Consider the following 15324-nt stretch of genomic DNA (forward strand, 5'->3'; position numbering starts at 1 on the left):
AGGCTGGTTCAGCTTTTTACCATTATTCCACAAACTTTAGTCCAAACTCCCCTTCTACATCAGAATAGAAAAATCTGAATACAAAGGACTATTTTTTTCCAGTCTCTGATAGTTGCTCTTTTTTCAATTACCTGACTATTGAAATGTCTGAAATACACGTGCCAGAATCGTTTCTTATCTTTTGACTAAATGAGTGACCACAAGAGATCAGATTTGTATTGGGTTACAGAGTTAGGAACTCGTTGACCCGAGTGAATTGAGAAAAACCTGTTTTTGCTGCTGCTCGTTTTCCATCATCTGCCCTGTTTCATCCCAAGAGGACAATACGCAGCCTCTCACTGAGCTGTTAAAAACAGATTTGTTACATGGCTCCCTGGCTTACAGAGCCATCCTACAACTTTAAAAAAGTTGTATTTGGATGGAGTGTAACACTTAGAATGTGAGAGAACTGATTTTGGGGCTAGAACGACCCAAGGCAGTGTTGCATATCTATGCCATCCTTGGAACAGAGGGATAATGAGATACTTTATGCTTATACAGTGTTTCTGATCATATACTTATTGCACTTTTTAATTCTGATCATCATTCCATGTTGAATACCTGTAAACTGTGTTCTAAGTAGGGTTTATAAATTAAACCCTCCCTCCCCCTGAATTAAACCCTTATACAAACAGAAGATAATTATGTTGATCTCCTTAAAACACGGGTATAGCAATATCCAGTTTCCCCAGTTCACAAATCTTTCAGTGTAAAATATTCCAAATTGGTACTACTGCTAATATAAAACCTCCCCTTTGAAAATTACTTCCAAAGTTTTAAAATAAAATGAGCTTTTACTTTTACATAAGAAGGGCAGGAAATATGCATAGTTTGATAGATTTTTTTTTCTTTAATAATATTTTGTTTGAATTTCCCCTGCTGTTGTTTTTAACTATAGAAATAGCTGAAAGGTTAAATCCAGCCTTTCAGTTCCTCCCTGAGGGACTTTGTAGTCTCAGTAAATTTGCTAGTAGATCTTAATATATTAATGAAAGAATGAATGTGATCAATCTTCAGTTACTTTTTTTTTCTTTTTCAGATGTGGCAATCATTGAAAATCTTTATGATAAAAGAAGGAGCTTAGACTTTTCCAAAAGTCTTCTTTGGTTCTTTGTCTGTTTCCTTGATATGCTTTGCATAACATGACTACATACAGCAAATCAGTTATGCCAACACAAGGGGAAATTGGTTTTGTGGAAATTATTCGTGTATTTCTTACATAAAGAGCATCATTTTTTCTGCTCTTTAACATTTGTGTATTTACACTGATAAACAGATTAGCCTGTTGTGACAAAAAGTGTTGGTATTTGTGACACTACTATGTCATAAAACCTATCAAAAAGCTAATGTCAGTTCTAACTGAAGCATTGTAGCAACTCTGTTAAATGTTACAATTCTGTATTTAAAGCTTTTATTAATAATCCACATAGTTTACTTAAACAGGGAATAGACTCTATTTCCATAGTACTGCAGATTAAATCCCATCCATTTACCATCTCTGAACCCAACAAAGAATGTGATATTTGTCTTTCTTTTCTGGCTCTGCCATCTCTAAAATAGCTATACTGATTTGCAGGTTTGCAGTTGGCAAGCTTACCTAGTCTGTAAATGTAAATAGTCATTACATTTGCTAAAAGTGTTTTAAATTTTACTCATTAGTAAAGAGAAAAAACAGTAAAATATATTAAAACCTACTTTAAAAAATCTCTTAGGGAGGAAAAATAGTAAGTACTAAGTTTAAATATGAAATTTTAATTCAACTTATAACCATAGTTATAAATTGATTATTTATTAGAGTCTGATTATTTATTGTGATGTAATCACAGAGCATTTTAATGTTACTTGATCTAGATAGTAGTAGTAACACCTGTCCATTATAAATGCCAAAATATGTGTAGAGAATATGTCTGTATATAATAATGTCTATATCACTGTAGATTTTTTCTACTTGAATTTTGGTAGTTATTCAGTGGCTGAAACCTGTATGGAAGCAATAACACTGTAGTCAGCTGATTTAAAGGTATTATGTAAATAGTGTTCAGAAACTTATCTCCGTGTCTGGGATTCTTCACATTCCATAAGCCACATGTGATCCAATAAAGGATCAGTTAAAATCTTCCTTATCTTGAACTTGTGCTCTGACATTATATTAAATCATGATTTTGGTAAAAGCTGACCAAGACTCATTGCTAAGTATCATGCCTTTCCTTTTCTCTGTTTCAGCTGAGACAATCCCAGTCATACTGCACAGACACAGAATGCCTTCAGGAATGTGAGTAACTGTTCAGATCAGGTGCATGGAGGTAAAATAAACAGCAGTAATTAAAATATAGTCTGGCAGGTCTTTAAAATGCAACAGTTGATTTAATGTTATAGGAACATATTACATTAGAACAAATATAAAATTCGCATGTTGGGGAGGTAATTTGTGAGAATCTGTGATGTGGGTGGACATTTGTACATTGGAAGCATTGTGTGGAAACAGCATTGGTGAGAAGCCTGAAGGTGTTGGTATACCAGTACGACCATTAATCAGGTCCCAAGCATTAGTGAATCTTCCATTAGCCTCCAAATAGGATGATCTGGGGAATGATAGGGGAAAATTTGGAGGGGGCTTTATTTGACCTCCTTACAGGCATAGCAGCCTAACCAGTGAAGACTAGAATGGAGCCCAGACCCCCCCACATACACGTGTTCACAACTGGGGCTGGGTGACACTGTCAGTACTGTGAACCCTCTACTCCTCTGTGAAGGAGTTCCCCCCCAGCTTTGACTCAAGGTGACATGCACTGTGACTGTATTTCTGTTGACTTGGTGGCTGTGTAGTTAATGAAGCAAAGGACTGATGTGTACACTTCCTTGGAATTTGCTGTGAAATACATCAAAAAACCTCTCCCAAACAGTGGGACAGTCAAATGTTACTAGCATCTGCAGTGAAGCATAGCTAGTCAGAGCTTATGCAGTAATGAAAGCTTGCCCTGAGGCACTGTGTTTACACTTTTCATGATCTAGAGAGAACATTGCCAAATGTTTATAAATAAAAATGAAGTGGATCTGTTTTTCCTATATTGTTTTACTGATTGAGCATATGAACTGACTGAATTAGCTTGCATCAGGACTACTGTAATGCTGAGGGAGCAGTGAGCACCTGAGCAGTGTTCCTGGAAGCAAGAGCTGCTGGTGCCATTGTCTTCTGCAGGTCTAGGAGCAGTGCAGGCAAAGTTTCCAGGACCTTGGGAAGAGAGCCTTTTTTCACTCTTCGTTCCTCCCTCTTCACTCCCCTGTGAAACCTGTTTAGAGATGGGCATCTAACTCGGACTTGCTCTGTGCTCTGCCAGTGTGAAACCGCCGCAGACTCATTGCCATGCTGGGCTGAAGGGAGAAAACTATGTAAAACCTGGAAAAAAAGACAGTGGGGCACAGGTCCTGTAGAGTACTGCTGGTTTACTCTTTCTTTATGGGCTTTCCAAGTTATGCAGTCCGTGACTTCCCGCACCCCTTCTCTCCCAGATGCACCTGTCCAGGGCCAGACTTTTTAGTCTCCCACACTTCTATGTCTTTTTTTTTTTTTTAATCACGGACATGTAGGAGAGGGAAAGCAGCAGATGACGAGAGACAGAATATTTTCTCTATTGGAAGTAGACACAGACAGGCTGTGCTGCTTTCTGAGCTTTAGTCCACAGTCGAAACCAAGCAATGGTAGGTCATTCTCACTCGAGCCTTGGGAGTCTTGCGTCATCAATATTTATGAAGCTCTTAGACGAAAGACTTTATAAATTAGTAAGTTCTGATATGTGTGGGCACAAAGCTTGTGGGACAGCTTTCATGTTACCAAGCTGTAGTACAGTGGAAATTTGAATGGTTTGCGACAAATAGCTTTCCATCCTGAAAGAGATCCTTGCAATGACTGTCTGTGCAGATGCAAACAATTTGGCAGCAATTGTTCCAAACCAGTGGTTTGTTTCAAAAACCAAAGCAAAAATTATAGAGTAAATCCTCTCCTATATTATTATATTGCCTTAAATTTAGGTCCAGCAAAGGTATTTTCCTGCTGATGCAATGGCACTGCCTGCCTGTGTGTCAGATTATTTTGTGATGCTTCTGTGATTCTGTGCTTGCACCAGTCTGTAAGACCCCCAGGAGTCAAAGGCAAAAATAAACAGATTAAGCCTGGAGAAACTTTTAGAGATGTTTTCAGAGGCAGATTAAAACAATTCTGGGCCAGTCTTCTGTCTGTTGCTTCATCCTGTTCTGATGAGCTGTACAGTGATGAGCTTATGTTTGGGGCGGGTCTCTTCTTCCCTAAGTCCCACAGCTCCATTTCCTGTTACTTGCTGACTTTGATTCCTCATTTCAGAACCTCAATATGAAGAAGCTTGTTTCACTCCCACCCATTTGCTCAGTTCCAGGATTTGGTCTTCCTTTTGGAAGCACAGCTGGGAATGTTGTCATACAGATTTTTAAATTGCAAGGTTGTGAAATAACTGATCAGATGTATGTGGTTTTGTTTTGGGAGACGTCAGGGCTGGGGTTCAGACAATGTCACAGCAGTGTCATGTGTTATGGTGTTGCTACGAGCTGGAAGTTCTCAGAAACACCTCAGTTGATTCTTCCTGAGTATGCCTTGTTTTTTCAACCCTTTGATTTCTGTTCTTTTTTTAGATTTTTGGAGCCATATCAGAGCAGTAGTACCAGGGCTTCCTCATTCACATTATTATGTTATCTATAAATTCTTATTTATTGTTGTTGGCACCATTCTGTCATCATGACTACTCTGCAGAGAGTTTCCTGCCAGGGTCAGGACCAGTGCTTTTGGAAGCATACAGAAAGATGTGAGCACCACTTCAATAAGCATTTGGGTATGCTGCTTCATGGCTGTTCCTCTGCTGATTCTCCATCAAAATATCTGCTGTGATGTTACAGTGTGTATCAGAGTCTGGTGACTGTTGCCTTAATTTCAGTGGCTGCCTTGCAGAAAAAAAAGCCTGTAAGTTTTGAATAGGCATTTAATATTCTCTGGGGAATGCTTATGCTCAGCAAATCAGAAGATCTTACAGTTTCCCTTGAAGTGAAGAATAAGAGTGATAATTCTTTTCTGAATTCTGTCTAATGCAAGTGGAGCATGGAAGTTCTCTGACGTGTGTGGCAGTTGCAACATCAGTGGTTCATCCAGCCCAGGGAGGATCCCAGCTGGTACTGATCTGCTCTGATGGCTCATGGCCCTTCACAGTCAGCCTTCTGTGTCAAAGGAAATGAGGGGCTACTGCGTGAATTTTTTTCTGTGTTCTAGCAATTCCCAGATGTTGTGACCTTGATTTGCCACATTCATATTTTCAACAGTATTGTCAGTGCTCTGCTAGCTTGTAATGTGGTCAGAGATGACTGTCTTGAATGTTGTCTACTCTACTTCCAAATTTCTATGTAATTTAAAATGCATACATATCTGTGATTCATCTTGAGTTGTACTCATCTAGGGGAGTCACAGCCGCTAATCTAACAGCATGAAACATCTGCCAACTCTTCCCTCCCTTTTCTGGTAATTCCCTTCTCCCTTTCTCTGCTCCAGTCCTTTTTGGCTTTTTTCAGGTTACTTATCCCTGCCTTTGAGAGGGTCAGCTTGCTGGCATTATCTGCTGAAGGTCCCGCAGGCTCTTTATCTTCCCTGTTGATTCATTTGTAAGATACCTCTCTTCATACAATTTCTTGCCTTTCTTTCACAGAACAGACAATGCTTAAAACACCATGAAAAAAGGAAGACACAAGTCCAGAGAGCCTGCTTTTGCCTTTCCACGTGCAGATGTTAAACAGTAAAAAGATCCAAAAGGAGATATTTCTACCATGAGAGGACAGACAAAAAGCACCACGTGGAATATGCTTTTACAGTAATAGAAATACAGTCTATCCTCTTTTTCTTTAGAATGCAACCTTCCCATTTTTCTCTGAGAGAATACTCATTTATGTGTTCTAGTCTCTGTTTCTACAGGAAAAAGCAAGTCCAAGAACTGTATGTCATACATGGAGCAACAAATAGGATTCACCATAGTCATTAACTCCCATGGGAGTTAATCCCATAATCTCAGAACAGCTCCTAATAAAGCTTTCTCCTGCACAGAAGTAATTCAGCCATGGTGTAAAAAAAAAAAAAATTCCAGGTTACCACAGGGGCACAGACTCATTCAGAAGTGTGTGGATATATATGTATGCTGAGCCCAGGGGACCATATACTCTAAAAATAAAGATCTTGGGCTGGATTCAATGTTGTATGGAAAGGTAGGTTAGAGACTGTGTTTTGCATCACTGGGTGACATGAGAATATGTACTGCTACATTCTGTACTAGTGGGTGTCTCCTGGGCATTGGAGGTTAATAAACAGATCCATCCATCAAATTGGGTGGTGGCAGGAACATTCATCTCAGAACAGGACAATCTTCTGTCTATCTGGAAATACCAGAAAATACTATCCACCAGTGCTCTTAGAGGATAACCTTTATTCTTCAAGGAATCAAAAAACCGCTTCTAAATTATCTGCAAAAAATATCCATTAAAGGCACTGTGGCTGTGAACTATTAAAAAAAATATTTTTTTTCTTCTGCCCATCAGCATGAATTCCATCCTGCTTGGTTTCAGCTTCACTCAACTGTTCTTTATCCATAAGCTGGCCTTATCTGATTATTTTGTGATCTCAGGGATGGAGGTCTTTGTAGTAAAAGATTGTTGTCTTCTAACTGCTTCCAGTATCTGAAACAGCTTCTTGTCTGTTCTCTTGATTTGTGATGCAAAGCTTTGAAAAGTGTGTTTCACCCCAGCTATATGAAACTTTGTCTATCCTCATTTCCTTAAGACATTAAAGGAACAGATTCTGAAATACCTCACATCCTTATTAAAGCACATGGTCATTTGTGAGAGATGTGAGTTTAACAGTTCTTGAATAGTGTAAACAGTCTTGTGGCTGTTTCAGTATCTGGCGTGCCTTGAGTAGGTAGTACAGGGCCAAGCTGTGTTAGATCAGCTGTTGTCTTGCTTAACTTAGTTCAGAATGTTTCAGCGCATTTGGTTCCATCTAAACCATATTGCAATGCAGGCTGGAAGAAACTGTGTCTTGCATGAATGCCTGTGGTTTCCCTCCGTGGTTCCTTCTGCTCCCTTCCCTGACCTGTAGCATGAGCTGACCCAGCAGCATTTGCTCTACCCCAACTTTTGTTTAACCACAGACCCTAAGTGCACTAAGCTTCAGCAAAAATTCCAGAAGGCAGTCTGACTAGTCCCTGTTTCTCTGCACTGTATGGGGAATCCTGACTAACAGATGAGCTTAATTTTCAGTATTCCACCAAACACTGAGATTAGCTCAGACTGGTTAGAGCATGGTGTTAATATCATCAAGGTTGTGGGTTCAGTCCCTGTAGGGTTAGGTTTGATGATCCTCGTGGGTCTTTTCCAACTCAGAATATTCTATGAAATCTGTGAAATTTCTACTGGGCTATGTACATGTATGCCAAAGCAGGTACCTAAGGCTTTCTTACTTGTTGCTGAAGGTAGTCTCAGGGTGGCTATTAATATTGTCTGGAAGCCTCAAATTAAAGCAGTTGTTCTTTTCCTACCAAAGTATATGCTAGTTTCCTGGATTTCATATATAAAGATTATTCAAGGTTAAAAATATTGATATATGATACTGATAACAATAATATTCTGCTCAGCAACACTGCAGGTCTAAACTTTTACAGTCACAATTCCACATGCTTTCTGAATCAATTATGTATAAGAGTTTAATGTCTGTATTTTGGACACTGAAAAGGCAAGAACGGTTTCATTTGCTCATACATGTAATGGTAGTGTTTGTGTTGTGAGAAGCATGAGCTTCTATAATACATGGGTCTTTTTCTTCTTTGACATTTTTAAGTGCATGTGATGTCAGTAAAGGACATCAGTCCGACAGCCCCAGCTCATGAAACTTTATTCCCAGGACAGCAGTGTGGTGAATGGCATAGCTGTGAGCTTCCCCACAGTGCCCCTCTACTGTGTTAGGAACAAACCATTTCCATAGCAGAGCCTCTCTTGGAAATGCTACCCAGGAGGATGGTGATGAGAGTGGTTCTGCTGTATCAGCATCAGCCTCAAGGAAATTACTCCAGCAGCTCACTGGGTATAAGTCATCTAGCAAATGTTAAATAAGAACAACTTCCAACCAATACTGAATCCAGACTAGACTCCATAGTGAGATGATCCACACGAGTTGAGGCAACTGAAAAACCTGACAGACACTAGTGTCTCTGGGGAGTTTTCTGAATGTTAAAGTTTTCAACTTGGGTAATAAAATAGAACAGCTCTTCTCTTTCTGAAGGTTATTCATTATAGCTCTCTATTTATTGCTCTATATTAATTGATGATCATTAATGAAGCTGTTAAAACTTTACGTACTGTGATAAAGATCCATGTAAGTACTATAGGTAATTAACTGTACATTGGTTTACACTTCAGCTGACAACATTAGTTACTGTTTTATTATTTAAAATTATGTTTCAGAGGAGAAAAGTTGTTTTAAAATGTGCAGGTATTTGCAAGAGCTTGTTGATCCAAAAAGGCTAACCACCCATTTCCATCCTGAGGGAACTTTCTAAGTTTATTTCTATGTGTTGATGACTCAAACATTGTATATGAAAATTGGGTGTAAAATTTTTACACTGTGTTCCTGGGCTTCACTTTTTAATGTATCTCTATGGCACTTTTTCCTTTCCTGGCAGATACATTTTTCTTGATGCTAACAGAAATGCCACGTGACCTGGATGATCAGTCATGAAGATCTGACATATTGTCACTGGCACTTGTTTGAACAAACTCTCAAGAAATAACTTACAGCAGTCAACAAATTGTTAACCATTAGTTTTCTCCCTTCTTGTAGAATTAGAATGTTCTCTGTGTGGGGCCTAACAATAGAGTCTAAGCTCTCTTTAGTCATTTTCTTTTATTTGTTTGAGGCAAAAAACAAAGACCATCACATATACAGGTTTTTTTCCCACATAAATATATTTTGCATCAAGTTTGATTTCTTAAACACAAAGTGTGCGTTTGTCATCTCCGGGTCACCAAGAGTTAATATGAACTAAGAAATACTCATGATGATTCTGAAAAGACCAGTGAAATCTTATGAAAATAGATTCTCTTTTCAAATGGATAAGAAATGTGATAAAAGAACAGTGTAACGCTAATGAAGAATTAATGTCTCAAAGTGAAAATGAGGGACTAACCAGAAAACTCAATCGAAAAGTATTTCAGGTTTTTTTTCTGAGACTTATATTGCATTTTTGTTTTCATTTGGGGAAAAGAACTCTGCTGTCACTCTGTGTTATAACTTGAGTTTTCCTTATCTGTAGTGCCAGGACCAAACTCATCCAGTGACAATGGCATCAGCTTCGCCATGATAATGATGGCATGGGTGGTGATTGCACTTGTCTTGTTCTTACTGAGACCAAATAATCTAAGAGGATCAAACACAGCCGGAAAGCCAACCAGCCAACATAATGTAAGTGCATCTTCAAGGGAGATTCTATAATAGTAATTAATTTTTTTCTTCTGTTTTTCCCCCTTTATTTTCTTGGAACTCCATTAGAAATGAAAATGAGTAAAACCAAAGTGAAAGTAGAATCACAAAGGCCAAGTGTGAGGCCTGCCATGGGATGGAGCAGGCATGGGTGACTAAGTGTGGATCATAATGTCCTCTGGACACTGTCTATCCCTGCTTGGAACTGCCTTCTTATGTGTGAGGGGACAATCACAGCTTTAAGAGAAGTCAGTAAACAAAATTACAGCATAAAACAGAGAAGGTGATCTTCAGAAAAATCCCTATCGATGCAGGAAACAGTATAGTTCTTTGATGCTCCTTTACTCTAAACATTTAAAGACACACTGAAAGATCATAAAAGAAAGCACAGTGTAACACTTCTGAGGTCTTTTATTGCTAAATCCTCTTATGTGAAACACTGTTTCTAATTCTATACCTGCTTTTTTCTTTCTTTTCTTCCTTTCTTCCCCCAAGGGACAAGAACCACCAGCCCCACCAGTGGACTAGAGCGTTCAGTATTGGAAAAGTTCAGCAGCTAAAACCTTGCATGACCAAATGAACGAAGTGACCAGATTACTCCTAACACCCATTCAATACTGTTTTCTTTTCTCATTTGTATAGAGCAGAATTATCATTCAGCAGTAATCTTCATGAGCTGCTTTTAGCAACTTCAATTTTAAGTTAATTTTTGCTTTATATGTTATTACAATTCCTAGTAGATTGTAATTTGAATAATGATAAGGCATTGTGGGGGTTTTTTGGTTGTTACTGTTACTATGGACGTTCCACTCAGTCTCTTTCTGTTACAGTGATCTTAATTTCTTTGATGTGATTTCTGATATTCATTGAAAGAAAAAGAAAATCCCAGTGCATCTATAATAATGGAGGGTTATTGACCTTTCTTCAGATTAATTCATATTTCTTCTCCAGTATGCTTTTGAGAGTTATATTATGGTTGGAAGCATTAACTTAGTTATGTGGTGAAAAATAGAAATTATTTTATATTTGCCCTGGGTTCAGAGCAACTTTTAGTCTGGTCTTTGGACCACTAACATAGTTTTCAGGGTTGTTGGCAAAAGCACAGACTGTCCACTAGAATTATAATCTTTCTCTGTGTGCGCACATAAGTGAATGTGACAATTGCCACTGTCAAAGCTTTGACCTATATATTGGGAACTTTACACAGAAGATTATACCACCAAAAAAACATTAATTTAGTCTTGTTCATATATATATCTTATTCAATATGTTGTCAAAAAATATATTCTAAAACCAGATGTGTTTACTTGTAGACTTTATGAAAAGAGAAATTTAGTAAGAAGAACTTGGTAGAATTTTTTGTCCTGGTATAGCCTTTTAATAATTAGTACCTTAACAAGTTTTTAGCCATGATGTAATGTATATTGGACAGGATGAAATCATACCAAGGAGTTACCAAGGTTACCAACTTTTGGTATACAACATGTTCTGAATTATTCAGGTTTTTTCACCTGTATGTTGTCAGCAATTCTTAACATTTCATCCTTATCTACTGGTTGTAATTGTAGAATAACAAACTTGCAGATGACCACATATGGCATGTCTTTTCCCTCTAACGTTTGAGTGTGTGTGTGGTGTGTTTATGTGTGTGTATGTGTGTGGCTGTGCACACACCTGTGCACGTCCCATTGTAGCAAATGGGAATGAGTTTTTTTATGTACATTAATTTAAAAACATTTTAAAGATGTACAGAAAAGCGACACTGTATATTTTTCTTGTTCAATTTGAAAAATTGATGAGAATAATGTAAAGAACATTTTTATGTTACCAACATAAAGCTTCTTTCCTTAAAGGTCAGTAGAACAGACATATGGGAATTCAAAGCCTTACTCTACAAACCTTTATTCCATGAGGACTGTAGTTACGGAGCTGAAGGGACTAACTATTAAAGTGCAAAAAGGTTTGTATTAACAGGCTCTAACAAAAATCTTGCACCAGATCCCATGGTTGACAGATACACGGTTTTCCTCCTCAGGGTGAATGGTGGGCCAGCTAAGCCTCCTGGTAAAGGTACAGTGTAGACTTGAAAAAAGGCTTCTGTGATTTGGTGTAATTGACCTTTGAATTTCTATGAAATAGTATGCTCCTAAGCATAGGAGCATGTATAAAAAATTAAGTAAAAAAAAAAAGATTGGGCCAAAGTGCTCTCTTTGACATCAGTGCAGTGCCATGTAAAGTAATGAAAACGCAGCAGAGAAGCTGAGAGAATTTGTCCTGTTATGTCTAATAGTGTACAGGCCACAAACACTGTGTAAAGATGTCACTGGGACAAGCACTCTGACTGTGCTTGCTTTTTGCCTTCCATGTACATTTATATTTGGGATACTGTTTTGATCAGAACAAGTAATACAGCATCATTTTGTTGAACCAACAAGGAAACATATATAATCTCCAACAGTGACCTTTTCTCCAAGGATTTTTGGCCAGAATTCTTCACTATTGGAGGCATAAAACAAGTTTCCAATTGATTAAAAAGCTAACTGAAACATGCTTCTATTCAGACAGAGCACCACTCCTCATCCTGTTGGAAATTGGTGAGATTTACAGGAGATGCTCCTCACTTGTGAGGATCAGTCTTCCTTTACTTAAATGTCTGTGTACGTATTTATAAAACTCACCATGTGCACCCAGCTCTAAGAGTCTTGGCAACTGAACTTTTTGTTCAGAGGAATGTTGTGTTTTACGTTTAAATGAAGTATCTTTGCTTGATTCCTCTAAGTAATTGTCCCAGTGATTTTATACATGTATGCTTTCCTCATGTAAATTGCTATTTTAAAATTTTCTATGTAAAAGAAAAAAAATTGGAAATATTTTATTGTAAAGTGTTTTACTAAAGAGCCAGGCCACTATCCCACATCAAAACATATGCCTTTTAAATTCAGATACTGTCTTCAAGATAAAGCCTGCAGATCACCACTCTTAATTAAAATAAAAGTGACTAACCTTAGGACTGTACTTTGCCACTCTTATTTGTGTTAAATGGTGCCTTACTCATCAAGTAGTTGCACTGAAGTTTGTGGGACTACTCTGAGATAAAGTACTAGTAGCAGCTTTAGTAAGGGTGGCAGAAATCTGGCCTTTAGTTATATAATTTGCAGTTAAAGAATTGTATCATGGTTACAGATGTTTATGGTAAATTTTGAGAAGTGTGGAAGAGATTAGTGGTATGAAAAGCTCCAAGATATGATCAGTTCTGTAATGATGGTTTTAAGCTTGGTTAGTAAAAGATGCGAGTTGTAGCAACTTGGGAAATATGGAGGGGAGTTTACAATTATACCTTAGCTTAGAACTTTGTTAAAATAATAGTATTTTAAGAGTCTGCTTAACACAATTATTATACTCTGAAATGAGAAATCATATGTATTCATGTATTGTCTGCAGATCACTTAGCCTTGTAATATCCATGATTGAAGAAGGAAGAGTGATGATGTCATGTACTTAATGTAAATCAGTGGTTTAAAATATCTGAATTATGCCAAACAAAAAATCATCTGTGCCATTTGCGGTTTCCTAGTAATCTTTTACTGAGTACTTGGATTGGGGTAAAGGGCTTGTACTATGCACTTTTTATTGACCTAACAAAATAAATAGCAATCATTAGTAAACTTTTGTCTTTGTCTTTTACTGCACCAACCTATCAGTTTCTAAGGTAATTGGAAATCATCTATAACTAAGTGTAGTAAAAATAGTGTGTCACCTGTGTAAGTTTTAAAACATAAATTCTAACTTTTCTGATGGACACTTGTCTTCTGTATGTATCTCAAGCAAGCCAGAACAAATTACAAGCAGGTTCCAAGGTTTAAGATACTTTGATGACTAACATGGATGTCTCTGCCTTTTGCTCTTTGAAGTAGTTATGCAACCTAAGGAGTTAGAAATAGTACAGTAAGAAAAGTGATGACAGAGGCCAAATATGCTGATTATGTTGCTTCATTTTAGATCAAATCCTACTACTTTGGGATTTGCAGTCTATCTTCTAGTTCTGTATCTTGGCAGTGTTGAACCCAGAGCTGCTCTGAGGAAGGAAGATGCTGCAATGGATCCAAGGCAGCACGTAGGAGTAGCGGATACCTGCTGCTTCCTCACTGTTCCCATGGAATGCAGCACTTTTCTTCCTCCAGAAGCAGAGCACAAAATGCTGAGCACCACCTCAGCAGCAACTCAAATCCCTCGTTAGGGATTCCTGTTTTAATCCAAGGAAAAAAAGGGAGAATGCCAGGGTAGCATTAGGGTTTAAAATATTATTATTTAAAATAATATACAGTTATCCAGAGATAGTGGCAATAAATACCACTAATTCAGAATCATAAACAAAATCAGAATGTATTTTTAGTAACAATAGTAGTAATAAAAATTTAGTAACAAATGCCTTAGGCATTTGAGTTGATCTAGAAAGTATATGATCTTAATCAGAGATCATTAATGTCTGCTTATCAAGATTTACCCTTTTACTCAAACATGACATTATAAATAACCCCTAAAACCAAAGCTAAACTTTACTTATAGGTACAACAACACAACTCTTACCAACTTCCAGGGAACTCGGAACATCAGCTGGAGATTTGTCTCTTCATACAAAAAGAGAAACTGAACGTGTGTTACTTTGATCTTGTATGAAAATTATTGCAAACTCCCATACCAAGCACTTTGTAGTAATATATAATAGCTAGAAGAATCTGACTTCCACATTGCCTTTTTAACATGGTTAAGGAGTGTTGACCAAAGGGGCTGTCTGAAACAAAAGTATTTCAATATTTGACCATGCATATTAATTCACCATATATATCCAGCTTTTTAAAGGTTTCACTCTTCTTGCTTGTATGGAAAATTATACTGTAAAATATTTTATAAAATGTTACTTCAAAATACAGCAATAATTTGTAATCAAAGATCACAAGTAGCAATGGTTTTTAAAAAATCTTTTGCATTTATGGGTTTTGTTACTTCATCCTCCAAGCTATAAATGATGAAACAAAGGAATAATTTCTGTGACTGTAGTTTTCAGATTTACACCTGGCTTAAAATTCATGAAGATTATTAATTTCTTCTGGTGTAAAAAAATACCCTAAAGTGTAAAAGATTCTAGAGATGAGAAAATATGTTTCCTAAGCAGACCAACAAAAAACCCACCATTGTACAACATGCTGAAGGTCACAGCCATTGGTTCAGTATAAAAAGCAAATCTTAGAAAAAGTGTAAGAGAGAAGTTTAGGGCACAACTTGTAGATGAAATGATACAATAAACTGAATATGATTAGCAGGAAAACAATCCAAAGAAGCCCCCACAGGACTGGACACTGTTACACCAAATACTGCATGCAACACATCGCAGTCTGCTTTCTTGTGATGATGAATAAAAATCCGGTTTCTTCAGCTCTCCTAGTGATTTAATGCAACCTTGTTTGAAAAAAAAAATCCAAATAATCATTTTCCCACTTCATCAAATATTAGCTTGCAGTTTGAATCACAAATGCATCTTGTCTCTGACACTCCTTCTGGCTGTATGCTTCTGTTGAGCTTCAGTATGTAAGGGAGAGATTCAGCCAAATTTGCTTTTAGCTAGACTGTAACAGCGGATCAAAACTTCACCTTATGTTATGTGAACAACTGTTAAGGCAATGGGACAGCTCAGCTGAGTAAAACCCTTTAAAAAAGGGCCTACAGGACAACTTCTCACCAATGGGGCTGTG

At 37.4% G+C, this 15324-nt stretch overlaps 1 protein-coding gene across 2 annotated transcripts in view; it reads left to right on the plus strand.

The window, feature by feature from the left end:
• Positions 1 to 13239, plus strand: part of SMIM14 (small integral membrane protein 14) — a 39540-nt gene extending 26301 nt beyond the window's left edge. For both annotated transcript variants that reach the window (XM_039385003.1, XM_039385004.1), the window contains exons 3-5: positions 2263 to 2311; positions 9408 to 9556; positions 10070 to 13239. In XM_039385003.1, the coding sequence (XP_039240937.1) occupies positions 2263 to 2311; positions 9408 to 9556; positions 10070 to 10102 (231 nt within the window). In that variant the 3' untranslated portion in view covers positions 10103 to 13239. The remainder of the gene's footprint in view (positions 1 to 2262; positions 2312 to 9407; positions 9557 to 10069) is intronic.
• The last annotated feature ends 2085 nt before the right edge of the window (positions 13240 to 15324 follow it).

The sequence above is a fragment of the Pipra filicauda genome, unplaced genomic scaffold (genome assembly GCF_003945595.2).
Source record: "Pipra filicauda isolate LSUMZ 115617 unplaced genomic scaffold, ASM394559v2 scaffold38_size3968069_pilon, whole genome shotgun sequence".
Taxonomy (NCBI): Eukaryota; Metazoa; Chordata; class Aves; order Passeriformes; family Pipridae; genus Pipra; species Pipra filicauda.